Source organism: Gambusia affinis, linkage group LG15 (assembly GCF_019740435.1).
Source record: "Gambusia affinis linkage group LG15, SWU_Gaff_1.0, whole genome shotgun sequence".
Lineage (NCBI taxonomy): Eukaryota > Metazoa > Chordata > Actinopteri > Cyprinodontiformes > Poeciliidae > Gambusia > Gambusia affinis.
The window spans coordinates 16,402,791-16,421,326 of NC_057882.1; the positions used below are offsets into that span (position 1 = coordinate 16,402,791).

General features: G+C 40.2%; 3 protein-coding genes and 1 long non-coding RNA gene across 5 annotated transcripts; 2 read left to right on the forward strand and 2 right to left on the reverse strand.

Moving 5' to 3' along the window:
- Positions 1-617: 617 nt before the first annotated feature.
- On the reverse strand, positions 618-2,475 carry emc6 (ER membrane protein complex subunit 6). Its single transcript, XM_044141365.1, has 2 exons — positions 2,245-2,475; positions 618-1,294 (listed from the first exon to the last, which is right to left on the reverse strand). The coding sequence occupies exon 2, from the start codon at positions 1,264-1,266 to the stop codon at positions 934-936; it is 333 nt and encodes a 110-aa protein (XP_043997300.1). The 5' UTR covers positions 1,267-1,294; positions 2,245-2,475; the 3' UTR covers positions 618-933.
- Positions 2,476-3,063: 588 nt separating this feature from the next.
- On the forward strand, positions 3,064-7,935 carry shpk (sedoheptulokinase). The gene is made up of 7 exons (XM_044141372.1): positions 3,064-3,417; positions 3,494-3,635; positions 4,698-4,872; positions 4,966-5,118; positions 5,245-5,420; positions 5,671-5,871; positions 6,896-7,935. Exons 1-7 carry the CDS (start codon positions 3,280-3,282, stop codon positions 7,288-7,290), a joined length of 1,380 nt encoding a protein of 459 aa, XP_043997307.1. The 5' UTR covers positions 3,064-3,279; the 3' UTR covers positions 7,291-7,935.
- Positions 3,541-17,778, reverse strand: LOC122845209. 2 transcript variants are annotated; one of them, XR_006372991.1, is made up of 3 exons: positions 17,708-17,778; positions 4,817-4,916; positions 3,541-3,618 (listed from the first exon to the last, which is right to left on the reverse strand). It is a non-coding gene; the product is annotated as an uncharacterized LOC122845209 (long non-coding RNA). The 2 variants fall into 2 exon arrangements; XR_006372990.1 differs by having other exon boundaries at positions 3,544-3,613.
- LOC122845207 (transient receptor potential cation channel subfamily V member 1-like) lies at positions 11,164-17,982 on the forward strand. The gene is made up of 15 exons (XM_044141371.1): positions 11,164-11,427; positions 11,591-11,745; positions 11,830-11,982; positions 12,118-12,255; positions 13,807-14,102; positions 14,236-14,412; positions 14,490-14,648; positions 14,721-14,813; positions 15,253-15,323; positions 15,671-15,836; positions 15,903-15,969; positions 16,054-16,382; positions 16,452-16,573; positions 17,671-17,792; positions 17,867-17,982. The coding sequence occupies exons 1-15, from the start codon at positions 11,195-11,197 to the stop codon at positions 17,929-17,931; spliced, it is 2,346 nt and encodes a 781-aa protein (XP_043997306.1). The 5' UTR covers positions 11,164-11,194; the 3' UTR covers positions 17,932-17,982.
- The last annotated feature ends 554 nt before the right edge of the window (positions 17,983-18,536 follow it).

Genomic DNA, 18,536 nt, shown 5'->3' on the forward strand with positions numbered 1-18,536 from the left:
TAAATCAGTAACTTTGTTAATTAAAAAGTAACTTGAGTTTCAAACGTTAAGTGTTTGACTTTTGAAACTAAAATTTATTTTCAGAAAATGAGTTTTTTTAGGCAGAAATATTTAATTTTTTTTCTCTACACTAATCCATTGTATAAACCTGATTATTTTCTGCTGGATCTTTTTTTTTTAAGATTGCAATTTTACAGTAAAACGATGACCCTTGTGTCTATCCTTAAGTTTTTCTTAAAACTAAGCCATTTGAGTAAAATGTGAACATTTTTGAACAGAAGATGTATAAATAGAAAAGGTCAGGGTACAACGACATGTTTTGTAACAGACGTTTTGGAAGCAAGATGTAAAAAGAAAAAGGAAAAAAGATGGTTTTCACGTTGGACACTATTTAGTGAAAATGATTTATGTGAACTGTTAATGCTGCTACTTTTTATCTGCAATTTGATTTCCAGCCAGTGGCTGCAATGTGTTTTGATCATGTAAATGAAGCCGCCTGCTGTGTGTGTCTTAGTTCTCTGTGATTGGTTGTGTTTGAATGAATGCTGAGTTTTTTTCAGTATGTTCTACATAATGTTGATTTACCGCCTGACTCATTAACAGATTAACGCAAAGCAATCTGTACAGAAGTTTTTATTCCAATCAGTTGTAATATTCAACATGTTTTACATGAAAATGTTGACACACTTTATTAGGATTTTACAAGCTAAGCTATTGATCATTGTGGTAATGTTACTGGTAGCTGTAATAGAAGGACAAATAGTGCTACCTACGGTAAAACTGACGCTTCGTAATTAAACCATCTACTCACAACAGAAATATTTAAAGTCTTTCACTACAGGGTTGAGCTACGAACAGCAGCAGGCTAGACAGATCTAATGATTTACAAAGCTTCATATCGAAATATTTCAGGGCTGATTGTGGGCGGGCGTCTCAGTAAACATGCACCATCCCGTACAGGAAAGTCCAGAACAGGACGTAGGTGAAAAGCCCTCCGACCAGCCCTCCGGTGAAGAGCAGCCGCCGCGATTTGAAGCACTTGTTCCACCGCCGTCCAGCCTTGAGGATGAGCAGCAGGGAGAGCAGGAAGGACGAGAGGAAATAGAAAACGAACCCGTACAGTCCCGTCAGCCCAAGGATGCCGGCCGTCGCCCCCGACAGAGCGGAAACCGAGGTGCGGCAGTAGTCCAGCACGGCGGCGTTGCCCCTCACCGCCACTTCGCTGATGAACTGTGGTCCCTCGCGTTTGGCCCCAACTCCTGCCATCTTGGCTTTGGTCTACCACCAGAGGGTGCTGTCGTCACAGGAAACATTATGCAGGGTTAGGCTACTCTCCAGTCTTAACTAAACAATTGCTGTTTTTGCAAATTGATATCGGCACTATAAACAGCTACAACGAGTTTTAAAAAGGTACATGAACACATTTATCTGATTAATTCCTGTTTCCTTTTGCCCCATGTCAATTTATAATTTTACTGAATTCGTTCAGTTTCATATTCTATGGAAACTGGAAAAATACAAACAAAATACCCAGATTTTAAGCAATAGCAGAGATAGCTCGGTAACAGTAATATTATTGTCCATTTATATTGTTACCCACCATGTATAATTTTATTGTCAGAAAAGCATATGCTTATACTCATCCAGAAATAAAAAAATGTAAATTATGTGTAAATCTTGAAGAAAAATCTTAATCCAATGTCAGTATCGATAAATCAGAGCTTTAAATAATACGCAGATTATTTTATCAAAGCGTCTATAAAAACTTCGTCCCACTATAACTCGTGGACAGATAGCGTTTGAAATAAAGCTGGATTAAAAACAAGGTAATAATGTATTACATCTCTTCTTAATAAGCCTACAATTGTTGAGTTAGTAAGCTCAAACTGATGCATTTAATAAATGAATCACAAAGATAGAACAACCGAATGACAATAGAAGTACAGAAACATTAAAAGAACCAAATACGAGCGTCAAGAGTAAAAACAATAACTGATAGAATTGGCTATTGCTAATTTAGGCCGAAATGGAGCTATTAGTTAGCTTCTGTACACAAATCCCTAAAATCACAGTAAAATCACCGGCCTGGACGCCAACCAACAAGTAAGCACTAGCTGCTCAAATGTGACCATGAGTATGCCTGACTACATTTTAACTCAAAACTGCTGCTTTAGATTCATGTCACTTCTGCTGCTGCTGACAGGCTAGCTCTGTTAGCCCTCGCTAACAGTGACGACCACTCACCGGATTTTAACGAAACTTTCCGATTCCACTCGATGAAATTATTGCGGCATAATAATAACAGCACACAAGATTACTTCACACCGTTGGGCATCTTGTGATTTAGTAAATATCAGCTGCTCTAGCTCGGACAGGGCGCATTCATCCTCACAGGACTGACACTCCTTGCCGAAAGTCAACCATGCTCCTTCGCAATGCATTGTGGGTACAAGACATTCATCAAACAAGAACGGTGTGTTTGCAAGACGGGGAAAAGTAGGATATTATCATTTCAAAGCAAAAAATCCACCCAAATTTCGTAATAGTACATTTCATAGATGTTGTTATGCTAGGCATGCTATATGCTCACGATATCCAAATGTACAGAAAGATGTATTTTATTCAAGTTCTAAAATTTGAAACATGAATAAGCTATTCTGCTATTGTGTCAATATTTTTAAATGTAACAATTCCATAAAATGAATATATATAAATATAAACATGCAATAAATAGATAATTATTTTTAACAATAGTTATTTAATTTAAGAAATACATAATGAAAATAATCCTTACTTATTATATTTTTATATTTGTAAGCTAGTTTATGTATACATTAAAAAATGTACCTGTCTTCAACAAAACGTCATCTAAGATTAAATATGTGGAACGTAAAATTTTAAAGAATCCCAAAGATCGAACACACCTGCCCAAATATAGTTAGATAGACTTTAAGCAGAAAAGGAGCACCAGAAGTGCCAAAAAATAAACAGAGTGGCTTTACGCAAATGAAAGATTTATTCAAATTTGTTTCAAGATAACAAGATCTGCCCAAAAGTACAGCACACATAAAACAGGGATTTACTAAAGACAATCTGAGTCAAAATAAAGAAAGGAATTACTAAAATATTTTTATTAGCTTTTCTGCAACAGGAGACTGTTTAAGGTCACTTCTGCTTTCTTTGAGATTTCCGATTAAATTTTTTTTAACGTGAACGCAACAAAGTCGACTTCGCCTTCAGGATGACCTGCAGGACCTAGCAGCTTGTCATCCTGAAGTCATGTCTAACTTCATCCTGGGGATAGATCTGGGCACCACGTCAGTGAAAGCTGTATTGTTGGCAGCGGGCTGCAGAACTGTGGCTGCGGGTCACTCGGAACCAACCGCTGCCGATGTTAGCGACGATAGCGGGATAAAGGTGAGCTGCTCGCTCAACTTTCCTCCGCAGCTGAGGGGACTGAACGCAGCTCAGCCTCTGTCTCTGTGTCATCTAGGCGAAAGAGCAGGACCCCGGTCTGATAATAAACGCTGTGAACCGATGCTTGGCTCAGCTACCCGGAGACAAACTGCAGCATGTCAGCAGGGTCGGCCTCACGGGACAGATGCACGGGGTTCTGTTCTGGAAGGCAAACAGCGGTAAGAGGACTGCGTCTGCTCTGACATTTCAAAATAAAGTACATTGTGGTCAAAGTGCAATAAGCAGCAAAGAACTAGCTTGTCTCGCTATGGGGAAAAATTATTTTGTGCATACTTGGATGCTGGGTAGTTCGCCATGAAGAGCTTGCCAAAAATAAACCCAAGTTTTGTTATCTCAGTCATAATCGTTAAATATTAATGATGGACATTCCTGAACTTTGCACATTTCAGATGCCGAGAACTCAGGCGTCAAAGACTGAATGTGAAATAAATAGGGGCAGAATTAAGATGTTAAACCATTTATTATCCCATCTACTAGAGCGCATTTAGTTTATCCATAAAAGCTTATAAATAATTTATGAATCGTACTTGCTCTGACACAAAATGTTAAGCAAGGTGTGCTATAAAATATTAAAAATATTATATTATATTGAGAACTTCCACTAAATGAAGCAGCTGTTTGATAGCCATATGTTTTTGCTTTCGTTTGTCCCTCGGAATCATACTTTTTATAAAAGTTATCTTTGTCCATTATTAGTTTTATGTTATTTGTTATCTTAGAAAACTTGCTTGCATGGTGTGTTTGATCAAAGATTTAAAAATAAATACAGAAATTGCTAACACAAAACATGAAAGTTGAAAAGTGGAAGTATATATAATCCTATAATTATGCATTCTACAATAAACATCTGTGTAATTTAAACCAGTGGTAAATAATATATCACATTTTTTAAATCAAATTTTGGGCTTTCTACACTCATGTTCAATGAGTATATTCAGTGTGATGATTGAAAATAGTTTACATTAATTATTTGTCACAGGGGCAGAGGTGATGTCACACTGTGTGAAAATTGATTTTACTTATATTTCAAAACAAAGACAAAGTGATAATAAAGAAAATATTACTAAAAAGCCTATAAAATGTTTTGGTATTTGCATCATTCATGGCTGTATTCACGTCATACAGATATAATTAGGGGGATTTTTACTGGAATAATGTTTACCTCCCTTCTAAACTCAGTGTTCCAATTACACATAAAGTATCGTTTTTCTGTGTTGCAGGCTGTGATTGGTCAAATGGGAACTATTTCACCCCCAGAGACACCAGTCAGCTGGTCACATGGCAGGACGGACGCTGCAGCAGTGACTTTCTGTCTTCTCTTCCGAAGCCGGAGTCTCACCTTGGCGTTTCCACGGGCTTCGGCTGCGCGACGATCTTCTGGTACATGAAGCACAGGTTGGTGCGCATCTCATTCAGGCTCCACTTGCCTCTGTGATTTGCTAAAAATATAAATAAAACAGACATTGCTTTCCCCTGGTTTCTCTGTAGGCCTCAATTCCTGGAGGACTTTAGCGTTGCAGGTACGATCCAGGACTACGTGGTGTCCATGCTGTGCGGGTTGGACTCATGCGTGATGACGCCTCAGAATGCAGCCAGCTGGGGATTCTTCAACACCACAAGCAGTCAGTGGAACGAGAACACGTACGTCAAAAGCTAAACTCTGCGTCCTTGTGCATGTATGATTTGAGCTGCACCTAACAGTTCCCACCATCACCACTAGAGAGGTGTGTGTCCTTCTTAACAAACTCCCCTGTGTGCATGCTGTAGTCTGAAGGCTGCTGGCTTCCCCGTTCGCCTGCTTCCTCGGTGTGTGCCGCCTGGTGCCTTGGTGGGACAGACGCACTCTGCCTGGCACGGCGTTCCTGCTGGTACACCAGTAGGGGCCGCCCTAGGAGACTTCCAGTGCTCCGTCTACTCCTGCATGAGTTCACCAGCAGATGCAGGTGAAACAGAAAGTCAAGTCTGTACTGTGATTTAGTGCATTATACGCTACGTCTTTATGTGTTTCTAAATAAGAGATCAATTTGTTTCCACTAGAGAACCTAACAAAGCTGATCTGAATAATGCATGAAATAAAATGTCTCATACTCCTGTTTGGATTTAGTTTTGTTAACTTTGAGCACCAAAGAAGAAGTTTAAACGTATTTGAAACTCCATATCTGAGAGGCTTTGTCGTTTTTGAAAATTTCCCAGTTCTCAACATAAGCACTTCAGCCCAGCTGACGTTCGCCATGCCGGCTGACTTCACACCTCCTGACTCTCCTCAGCTTGAGTCGTCCACCTCCTACTTCCCTTACTTTGACTCGTCATACTTGGCTGTGGCGGCGTCGCTCAACGGCGGGAATGCGTTGGCCACTTTTGTGGAAACGTTGACTGCCTGGATGAAAGAACTCGGTATGTTTTATTACACAATAGTACCTGATGTGTTTACTCCACTAATATTTTCACATCTCAATGTGGTTTATTGAGACTTTATATGATAGATCTTTACAGAGTAAAACCTGGTTTTCTGTAGGGTATCATAAGCCTGGCGGGCCACCAGGCTTTACTTGTGCCTCCACCAGACTTAGCATTATTAATTTATTTTATTTTTTTATTTTTTATTATTATTGCCTTTTAAAAAAAAAAAAACTTCATAGTTGGTGTTTAGGAGTTACTCTTCTAGTCTTCCAATAAAGCATACCTATCAGGTGATATTTTCAAATTTCCTGTCAACTTTAAAACATTTTTTAACCCACAAACATGGTGGCCGGCTGAATGAATGACTGCTCTAGCGCCCTGTGCACTGGGTTTAGCAAATTTTACCCTGAACACACACATTGCTTTCAACACTTTTATAAATAAACATCCTAAAACCTGCTCTAGCGCCCTGTGCACTGGGTTTAGCAAATTTTACCCTGAACACACACATTGCTTTCAACACTTTTATAAATAAACATCCTAATCTACGTTGCCAAAAAAAAAATCTAAAAATCACATACTGTTTCCTGTTGCTCCACTCTGAGAGAGGTTCTCCAGTTAACAATAGTCCCCTGTTGCCAACTCTACGACTTTCTCGCTATGTTTAGCAACATTTCAGCAAAATAATTGGTATTTGCCAAAATCAGAATTGACAGTTCAGGCTATTTAAAGATCGGTGATCGGCCAGAAAACTGCAATCGGTGCACCCTTAGTATCTCTCTATCAGCTTTGCACATCTAGAAAAATCTCTTTCCCGATTCTTCTTTGCAAAAAGCCTCAAGCTCAGTGGAATTAGATGAATCTGTAAGCAGCAAGCTTTCAGACCTCAGTTTCTCAATTGGATTTAGGCCTGTGCTTTGACTGGGCCATCATGACACATGTGGAGTGTACTTTGGAGGATGAAGCAAAGTAATTACTGTGGGGAAAATGAACGTCTGCTCCTTTTTAACCCTGTCAGGTGTGGAGTCGAGGGACCCGTGTATGTATGAGAAGCTGATTGGCTCTGCCCTGAACCAGGACAGCAGCGACCTGATGGTTAGTCCCACCATCCTGGGGGAGAGACACCACCCCCTCCGCCTGGGTCAGGTCACCAACATCTCCGCCTCCAACCTTTCCCTGGGCCACGTGTTCAGAGCGCTTTGCCGTGGCGTCGTGAGCAACGTCACCTCCATGATGCCCGTGGAGCACCTGCAGCGGGCGGGCGTCCGCAGGCTGGTGGGGAGCGGGAGTGCGCTCGCTCGCAACGAGGTGCTGAGGCAGGAAGTGGAGAGGGCGTTTCCTCTCCAGGTGGTTTACGGACAGAACGCGGACTCTGCTGTGGGCGTGGCCATGGCCCTCTGTGACCGAATCTGAACAGTCGACGGGGGAATCCCTGCATGTTTATATGATTCGCAGAGATTTTTTGCACAACCTTTGAGACTTTGATTGAGTATAATTGTTTTTGATTTACCTAATTAACAGGTTTGCTTAAAGTAGACTCTGCCATTTATTGTCATATAACAAAACTAAAGGGCAATTATGTAAAATTGTCTCTTTTTTTTAGCTGTTATAATGTTATTTCCTCATCAAAAATATACCTGGAGTGTTGCTTTGATTCCTTCATCCTTTTTTGAGAAATCCCATGGCAACCATTCAGCCTGGTTGCTGCCTAAAAATTGATCTATCAACAAGTTTATTCCTCAGAAGTTTTCTTGGTGACTTAAACACTGCTCTGCTTTTCTTGTCTGGAAATATTTTTTTACAGTGCATTATGAAGTATTCAGAATCTCAGTTGAAGATCATTTTGCTAAAGTTGTATTTGTTGTTTTGTTTTTTTAGATCATTAAAGTCGATATAAAAAAATAAACAAGAATAGCGCTTGTAAAATTGGTAGATATTACAAAATCAATAGAAATCACTTACTGATCCCAATCTGGAAATCAACAAACATTTCTTTCTGACAGCACTTCTGTGTGCTTCCTAATTTGAGCGAAAGTCTAATAAATTGCAAATGCTATACTTGAAGATAATCTTATTTTGTGTTATTTTATTGTGGCAATACACTGTTTTACACACCAGAAGATTGAGGCTACAGTTTCTGCTGTTTTGGGTGATAGAACGAAAAAAAAATATCATTGAAGAAGCACTTATATTTCAAGGCAGATTAAGAGATTGGGGAATTTATCTCCCTAACATTTTATTCCAACAGCTGAAGAATTGGAAAGTGATGCATGGACAAACAGAAACTGTTACACCTCTAAAGCTTTAGCTAATTTTGAGACTGGAGTCTCTGGTTAGGACTTACATTAAACCTTAAAATCTAATGCATAAACACTTAAAGATCATCAAGCAGAAACTTTTTACACAAGGACAAATCTGCTGAAGACTTTCATCATCGAATCAATTTATGCTCCCATCGGACGATACGCTTGCAGTCTGTACGGTACATGCATGTTGGGTTGATGCGTTGCATTGTGTTCTTGGAAGTATTTATGGTCAACGCAGCAGCCTTTCAAGCACTCAGAGCCTCAGTAATGTGCAGGCTCTTATCTGGGTTGGGTCACTGTATGCCACTCAGACTTTCTTCTCTCCACTTGACTTTATGTTAAGTGAGCATCTCACGATGCAGGACTCACACGCCCTAAACTAAGCCGGACGGTGGACTGTCGTTTACTAAAAATTACAATTTTTGTTTCAGTAAGCAGAAGAGAAAGGCTTATTCTGGTGAGTTAACTTGCACATTTGTTTGCATTCTAATTTTTACAATAGAGCAATCTGAGAATTGTCTTAAAGCATGGAGATCAGTGTTTGCGAATGTGTCAATGATGTCTGCATAAATACAGACTGTGGAACAACCACAGGGCTGGTATCGTTGGACCTCAGCAATACTGCTGACCATGATAAATTATTGAGGCTGGAGAGCTGAGTTAGGACACTACTACAATATTTGACTGGTTTGAGTCTTACTACAGAACAGATCTCTCAGCATCAGTAGGGAATTTCTTAACAGAGGGACAGAAGTCAAGTTTGGGGTACCCCAAAGTTCCCCACACTTATTTAATATCTTCATGCTCCTTTCTAGATAATAACAAATTACAGATGATACACAACTTTACATTACAATGTCACCATGTGAGTCTGAACCCATTAAATGTGCATAGAACAAATCAATGTGTGGATGTGCCATAACTTTATTCAGCTGAACAGAAACACAACTGAAGTTATTATCTTCGGACCTAAAGAGGAACGATTTAGAGTCGGCATGCAGCTTCAGTTATTACAGGTAAAACCTAGTGATCTGCCCTGAAATATGGGTGGACTCAGTCCTGAACATTCAGGATCGCATAAAGACGGTTATAAAATCAGCCTTCTATCACTTGAAGAACGTTTCCAGAATTAGAGGATTATTTTTCCAGCAGGATCTATAGAAACAGATCTATGCCATTATCTTTAGTTGAATTGATTACTGCAACATTTTCATTACAGACCTGACTAAAACAATCAGACGGCTGCAGCAGATCCAGCAAACTGCATTTCTTAAAGAAGCTTAGGTTCTTCTGTGTTTGCAGCAAGATGATGCAGATCTTTTCTAAGTCATTTGTGGAGAGTGTAATCTGTTGGCATAGGAATTTAAAAAGGCTCAACACCCTGATAAAGATAGTTAGGTCTGTTCTGGGGTGATTTTCCACAGAAGGATTTAGTTGTTTTTTTTATATATAAAATAAAGAACATAATGAACAACCTAAGCATCCTGAGACTGAAATATAATCTCTGTTTCCTCAGAAAGAGGTTTCTTCAGAGCCGGTGCAACAAAGACTTCTTCCTGCCCACAGCTGCAACCACTGACAGGGACTGTCTGAAGAAACATACAGATAGCTGCATCTAATTTTCCTTTGAGATAAATAACACACTCTTGAATTGAATTGAGTGAGTCGAAACATTGGGTCAGGTCAGCACAGATCTTGTTCAGCAGACACAAAATCAGCCCTCCCACCCCCAGATTTAAAATCCTGTGGAAAACCAGTGGGGTGAGCTGAAGCTTGTAGCGCATAAGAGAAGAAATCGAACTCTGGACCATCTGGAAAGATTATGCAAAGAGCAATGGCCAAAAATGCCATCACTCTATGTGTTGTATGAAACATAAAATAAAAAAAGTACTGTTACACTGGTAAACTACCTGAAAATAAAATCAGGCAATCAGCTACCATCAACATAAATTATTAAGTTGATCGAAGAGCCTCTCTTGTAGCCTGACTGCAGTGTCTTTCAAGCGTGAGGTTCAGGAACCAATATCTTGTAAGTGCTTCCCCGAAAGGAGATAAGAGAAAAGATTATCTGTGCATTTGCTTTTTTATTATGATATTTGCAGCACAAGATGAAGATGTCATTTAGTTAAAGTAGTGGCTGACAAATAATTCAACAGCTTTCTAGTTTTAATGCATAACTTGCAATAATGTCCTGTGATATTCCCCAACTGAACCAGGAGACAAGTTGGGGAGTTTAAAGAAGAAATGACTGAGGAGAGATTTTGTGGATTTAATTTTCAAGCACCTCAGAAATTAGGATGTTGCCAGGGAGACACATGGTTCAGTGGTAGAGCGGATGCACCATATATGGCATAGAGGTTATGTTCCTCAATAAAGCTGTGTTGGGTTTGATTCCTGACCTCCAGTCATTTCTTGACTCAAAGTCCGACTTTCTGCATAGTAATGCAGTATCTCTGCAGATACTCTAAGATTGGATTAGGTTAAGATAAAAATAAATTTAAAGGGATTTAAAGTTTCAGGTGAAAATTTGCTTGTGAAATCAGGTTGCATTTTTTAGCTTTTAAAAATCCGTAATAACCTCTTTGAGTTTAATCAAATCAAAGAGGTCAATAACTTGACATTCAAAGTCAAGTTATTGACGTCTCATTGTCATGACACCAAAATTATATGGGTCTAACTATAGCTTAATTAATATTTGTAGTGAGTAATATTACTGGTGTCTACTCTGTAAAGGAAGGGACTGAGATAGCAGCCTTGTGGAACCCCAATCTACAACCAGCTGAGTTAACCTGGATTTGTTCCGTCTCAAAACTAAAACCAACTGGTAATTGAACTACAAAGGCCAAGAATGGTTAGCTTTCTAATCAAAACTAATTCAAGTATATTGCTAAAACACAAGAGTAGTCAAGAAAAGACATCATGGCATGCTTCATAATACTCAGGAGGTTTTTACTCAAAAAAGATTACGCTACTGCTCCCTTTGAGACCAACTGAATGTTAAAACACTTGTCATGTTTCATACCAGATTACCAGATTACGTAAAGATGAGGAAATCAGATTTCCATCTGGAGGCGGACGACAGAACGGAGGAGGAGAAACGGAAGCAAAAAGAACCAAAGAAGGATGGCTTGGCTTCTGCTTTAGGGTTGAGCAAGGAGGCCCCAAAGGCCCCCATGGACACCGACTACCAGGAGGAAATGGAGCTGGTCAAGCCTCAGATCCGATCTAATCTCAACTTCGACAAGTGAGTCTCTGCACACAGACATAATCTGATTCTGCCTTAATTTACCATTACATTACCACATGGGTACTGTGAGCTGTCAAGCCACTTATTACTGATTACAATGGACTAAAAAACTGCTTGATTCACAGTAAACCCTGAGATATGCAACAACTTTTGTTTCCAGAGAGATTCGAGGTGAGGCATCACAGCCAAAGAGAGACAACTCCACTTTCACCATTGAGCGTCTGTTTGAAGCAGTGGCCAGCAGGGACGTCAACAAACTGGACGGCCTATACCTGTACTTGCATCAGAACATGAAGAAACTCTCTGACTCTCTGTGTAAGTGTGTAAGGGAGTCATAACCCAGCAGGTTATATGGGTCTAACTGTGTTCTGACTCCCCAACATGCGGTCACATCTACAGATCAGTCGTACGGTAAAACCGCCCTGATGAAAGCTCTGCTGCACCTCAAAGATGGCAAGAATGAAACCATAGAGGAGCTGGTCAACGTTTCAGAGAGGATCGGCGACATAAAAGAGTTTGTGAACGCCGCCTTCACCGATAGCTACTATAAAGGTCAACTTTCTTCTGAATAAAAGCTTAAACCTGTCAGTCTGCTCTCTTTTTCCATGTTCCACTGTTTTTTAGTAATGTCCTATTTTTACCAACAAAGAAATTATAAAAAATATGTTTTGCTATGTCTTCTTATAGGTCAAACTGCTCTACATATAGCTATTGAGAGGAGGAGTATGTCCTATGTGGCGCTGCTGGTCAGCAAAGGCGCAGATGTTCATGCCAAAGCCTGTGGGAAGTTTTTTCAGCCTCATGATGGTCCCAACTTCTACTTTGGTAAGTTTGTGGGGAGAAGGTTTGGTTTTGACCAAAAATAAAAATTAAAAATACCAATTTTGGCCAATTCCAGTGTCTCTGTTAGAAATACAACATGAGAAGATGCAGGAAGACCGTTCCGAATAGCTTTTTGGGAGTAGTTGGCTATTATTGAGTTGTCACACCATGCGAAAGAGTCACAGTAAAACAGTGTTTTGCTAAAATCTGAACCAAGCTATCATAGAGTTGTTGAGCCATCAAAAACAAACAAAACACCATTGTTTATTAAGAATATCTATGAAATGTGGAAAGACATGGAGTTTTATTCTTATTTGAGTAAAAATGTTCTACCTAGTCAATTCCGTTATTAGAAATGTTCTTGTTTCTCAGCAATCGACATTAGCGAGACCTAGTGTTTAAAGGAGGGGATAGTTTAGTGGGCGACTGTGGCTCTGTGGTAGAGGAGGCGTCTTGCGATTGGAAGGTTGTAGATTTGATTCCAGCTTCCTCCTGCCACATGTCGGCATTTTACCCCAAATTGCCAATCGATCGGTGTATAAATGTGTTTACGAGTGCGACTGGGTGAATGTGACTGTAGTGTAAAGTGCTTTGAGTGGTCAAAATGACTGGAAAAGTGCTATATAAGTTCAGTCCATTTTACCATTTATGAATAAATAGGCATGACCTGCGTCAGGTAATGCAGTCAAACTTTAATAGAAAGTTTTCAGCGTAGGACATATGGTTTAGGGGTTATTAGCCAAAATGCATTACCCTTTAGCTTGGCCTTCCTGTGTAATTCCGCTTGAATAAAATTGTAGCTTCCAGGGCTTTCTCCCCCTGACTCGGATCGTCTCCAGTAGATTTTTTTTTACCGGGACAATCAGCGAACAGAAAGAGAAGTTGTGAACGATGACGTCAATTTTCTGCGCCGTTTTAGAATTGTAGTCTGCCTGAAGATTTAGCAATGGCAGCAAAGTAAGTTGACGGAGGCATTCGACTGCCACGCTTCCAGATGTTGAATTAAAGTTAACAGTTTGAATAGGCTCTTGTCACTTCATAGTGGAGGATTGTTTACAGCGCAGGCAATTTCCGGTAAGTTTATTAGCAATTAGATAAAATTGAAAACCTCCAGTCCGCACCTTCAGGAAGCAAACGTCTCTCAGCAGGTGAGAACCCAGACCCTATGAAGGACACAGGGCTGTTTTTTTACCAGGCTAATTACTCTATAATAGCGCCACCTAATGCTGGGTTATGGTACTTTTTAACACCTGAGGCGATAGTTGACTGTTACACCACATCTGTTGGTTTACTTTGTCCACTCCAACAGCAGTTTTGATGCATGTTTGGAATTATTATTTTGATGGTACACTGAAGTGTGTCAACCATCTTACCGGCAATATGAGGTAAAATTGACAGATCTGGAGGAAGCTCCACATTATTTTCCCAATTCCTTTGTGAAATTCACCAGTAACAGTTGTCGTGTAACAAACCCTCAGCATGACGCCTCAACCACCATTTCAGAGGTAGCACAGTATGTGTTGTGATTCATGTTGTTTAATTATTGCATTATAGGCGAGCTGCCCCTGTCTCTAGCAGCCTGCACAAACCAACCTGACATAGTGAGCTACTTAATGGAGAATGAGTATCCAGCGGACGCCAAGATGGCAGACTCTCACGGCAACACAGTGCTGCACGCCCTGGTGTTGGTGGCCGATAACTCGAAGGAGAACACAGAATTCGTAACAGCCATTTATGATCTCATCATAAAGACCAATGCCCGACTGCATCCCAAGATAAAGCTGGAGGAGAAAGAGAACAACGATGGACTCACACCTCTCAAACTGGCTGCCAAGAATGGCAAGATTGGGGTAAATGGAAACCCAGAGTAACTTTAAAAAAATAACAACATTAATATGGTTGGAGCCCTCAGTTGTGACTAGATTAGGAGAATCTGAACTGTCACAGACTGTTTATAACTTCCTTTCTTTTATTTGTCTGCAGGTATTTTCTCACATCCTACAAAGGGAATTTCAGCAGAATCACTTCAAGCACTTGTCCCGTAAATTCACTGAGTGGGCTTATGGACCCGTCCACAGTTCTCTGTATGACCTGTCCTCTTTGGACACAAACGAGAACAATTGTGTTTTGGAAATTCTAGTCTATGGCACTGACATTCCCGTGAGTCCCAGGTTTGCAGGCAAACGCAGAAAAACCTTAAGCTGTCTTTAAGGTCACAAGGTCGTGTCTCTTCTCAGAACCGCCACGAGATGCTGGAGACGGAGCCACTCAGCTGCCTCCTGGAGGATAAGTGGAAGAAGTTTGGAGGTGGAATGTTTTTTTTCAACTTCCTGGTCTACCTTGTGTACCTGATCATCTTCACTGTTGTAGCCTACAATAAAAAAGATTCTACACAGGTAAACAGATTTAAACAGTGATTAACAGAACCTGAGACGGACCTGAACTAATGTCTCCTCTGTGTCCCACAGCTTCCGTTTATCCCTGAGGACGCCTGGGATTACCTGTATGTTTTAGGCCAGCTGCTGACTTTACTAGCAAACTGCTACTTCTTTGTCATTGGGGTATGTGAGCCACATTTGGTTTATATCAGCACCTTGTATAAGTTTAAGTTTAGTAAAACCTCTATGACACATGTCAAACCCAAGGCCTGGGGGCCAAATTTGACCTATAGCTTTTTATGTGGCCCTCTTGCCTCTAGAGGGCTTCATGAAAAGGACCTTCAAAAAACAGCTTGAAGATAAGTAGAAATTTATTTTATCAATTACATCAAAGCATCTTTATCTGTATACCACCAAATTACATCAATGTGAAAAGACGTTCAATATCATTTAATTTTATGAAATGCTCATCAAATGCAGAAATAACTATTTATTAGTTTGTTAATGGGTAGTCTTATCAATACGTTCGGCCACAACCGGCCCTTTGAGGACATTCGTGATTTTGTTGTGGCCCAAAATGAAAATGAGTTAGACATCTTTTTCTATAATGTCACAATCCCAGATCCTAGGCATGTCGAGGAAGCGGCCAAAGCTGCAGACACTGCTGATTGATGGATATTATGAGATTCTCTTGTGAGTAGCGTTTTCTACTATTATTTTGTTACAGATTTGATCAATAATAGTTTCAGATTGTCTAACATGGAAACACTGTGACATTTTGAGGACTTTACTGGGTGTTGGGTTTTAAACCAACACTTAGCAGATTATAATTATTAAAAGTGTCTTCCTATGCACAATTATACACTACCATGTATTATTTTGTGATGTAAATTCCCAAGTCAAGACATACGTTTGTGGTTGTAACAAGTAAATATTTGAAAAAGTTCACTAGACATGACTTGTTCTCCAAAGACTGTAGTGACTACAAGTAAACTTGGGTCACATGCACTGAGTCAATCTAACATCCATGCTGTCGTTAGCTTCATGCAGGGATTACTGTTCCTGGCCGCCACTGTTCTGTACTGGGCGGGGAGGCAGGAGTACCTGGGCTTCCTGGTGATCTGTCTGGCTCTCAGCTGGGTGAACGTGCTGTACTACGCCAGGGGCAACAAACACATGGGCATCTACAGTATCATGATACAGATGGTAGGGGTCAGCTGCGACTGATGTTGAAGTGGATTGTTTGCCATCTAACTTCTGATTTCTTTCCAGATGATCGTCAGTGATATCCTGCGCTTCTTTTTTGTTTACATCGTTTTCCTCCTGGGATTTTCAGCAGGTACTTTATCTCAGCTCCAGTAAATAGAGAGTTAACTACTCCAGGCTTGTCAGTATTTTCGCATGTATTTGTCTCTTGTTACAGCCATGGTCACACTGCTTATGGAACCTCCACTCAAAAACCAAACAGAACAAGGGAGTCCAAGTCGTTCTGATGCCCCCCGAACTGATAACAAATGTGTCACAGCTGGCTACAGAAGCGTCCCTCATACCATCCTGCAGCTCTTCAAGTTCACCATCGGCATGGGCGACATCGAGTTCATCCAGGATCACGAGTACCTGGAGGTCTTCTACTTCCTCCTTATTGGCTACATTGTTCTTTCCTACATCCTGCTGCTCAACATGCTTATAGCCCTAATGAACGACACTGTGAAAAAGATCAGTATGGAGAGCGCTGGCATTTGGTGGCTGCAGGTGAGTGAATGCGGTCCACATTGGTGTCTGTTGGAGAGCAGGTATTAAATGGGTTGCTGTCGTCTCCAGTGGGCTCTCACAATCCTGGACATGGAGAAGCGGCTACCCTGCTGTCTGAAGAAGAGTTTTCGCTCTGGGGTGGAGAGGAAACTCGTTACCGCTTTTGGAGACGATCGTCGAAGATGTTTCAGGTAGGCCTCTTTATGTTTATTTCAGCTACTCAAACACACAAAGGGCTGCGAAACCTATATTTATACTTTTGAGATTGGTAAAACCTGATTCTTTCCCATCCACCATCAAGTGTATTAAATGATTAAATATATTTATCTATTCACTGCATTTATCCATCCTTCCTGGATAAATTATTAGGGGTTAGAAACACAGTTAGTGTTTCTAGCACTGATGCTGCGAGCCAACAGTGTTAGAAAGACTGTACCCATTGGTGATTTTTTAATATTCATTATTTTAATTTATTGTTTATATATCTTATTGCCAAACCTTTGGTCAAAGTGTTAATGCTCAATATAGCTAGCTTGCGCTCTGCTGTTATAATGAAGCTGAATTTAATCCAGTGGAAGAGCGTCACTGAAATCTGATCAGGATTTCTATTTGCTAAATGCCATAATAATGAAATAGGGAATAAATGAGAGGTCTGTTTGTCAAAGCTGCATTATGTCACTGTGATGCTTCTCCACCATTATCATATTAAGCAGCACATACATGATCATGAGTGACAGCACTAAGACCTTCCTCCCGGCTCTGATTAGTTGTTTTTCACCAGGAGCGGAGCAATTACGCAGATCGCAATAGCATAGAATAATAAATATGTATAAAACATTTTAGAAAGGTTACATAATTTACAGTTTTAATCTCTTCAAAATCAGAAGTTTACATATCATATTCAGGGTCTCCTCCAGAAAACTTGTTAAACCTCGGGAGCTAGTGCAGTCTTTCATTTGTCACCGTGATTCTGAGTTAAAAAATGTCTAAAGTTGACAGGAGATTTGGAAATATATAACTTGATAATTATGTGTTATTAGAATACTGAGAGATTAATACCTAAACACCAACTATAAAGTCTTAAAACAAATGCAATCGTTAAAAAGAAATTAATGTTTAGCCTGGCGGGGGCACAAGTAAAGCCTGTTGGCCCCCAGGCTTACAATACACTGGGGGAAACCCTGGTATTAGTAGAAAAAAATGTTCACAGGGTTTCAAGCTATTTAGAACTCCCTTAAGTGTTGCACAGCTGGAAATAATGGAAGCATGCGTTGCCTTGTCTCCTTAGGGTCGAGGAAATGAACTGGAGCAAATGGAACACCAACCTGGTCAACCTCAGTGAGGATCCAGGATGCTGTGATCGGAGCGAGCAGCCTGACTTGGACCGCCCTTCCAGAGGATTTAACAGAGGTCTGAAAAACTATTCTTTTCTCCAATATTGAATATTTTCAGATCTTGTAATATTTCCTCATGTTTTATCACAGGGAGAAGCTGGAGAAGCTTTTTCATGGAGAGCACAGTGAGGAGGAGGATGTCTCAGTCCACTTAGGGGAGCTCTCACCCTGTATATCTGAAGAACAAGAACAAGAAAAAGAACTAGTTAAACATGGCTGCCTGGCTTGAATCTTATGATCAGCATGGTTTCCTAACGCAAACATATTGTTGTGTAAAAATGAAAAACTTGAACTGATTCGCAAACACACTTGGAAGTGTGTGTTTATTGCGAATATGATTGTTGTATTGACCATTTGAAAGCAAAAAGAAACAACAACAAAAAAAGCTTGACTGATCAAACTGAAGGCACACAATGAAATGATCACTTGAGGCGCCATGGGTTTGTGGTTTACGGAGCGCAAAAAGGTTGAAATTGCACTTGGTGTTTATTTCAAGTTGCAGGCAAACAATAAGGTTCATGGTATAGGATTACTTGCTCCCTCTCCTGCTCTGACTCCTGCATGACTGGCTGCCTCGCCCACTGCCTGACTGACAGAAATCTGTTTTATCACCTATGTGCATACGAACCTATGTGAACCCAACACATTTATACTACAAGTCAAAGATAAATAAGTATACACACCATGCAATTTTTTTTATTTGTCTAAAGCAGTATGGTGTTGCGCAAGCAGTGAATAAAAGCATGTAATGTTACAAAAA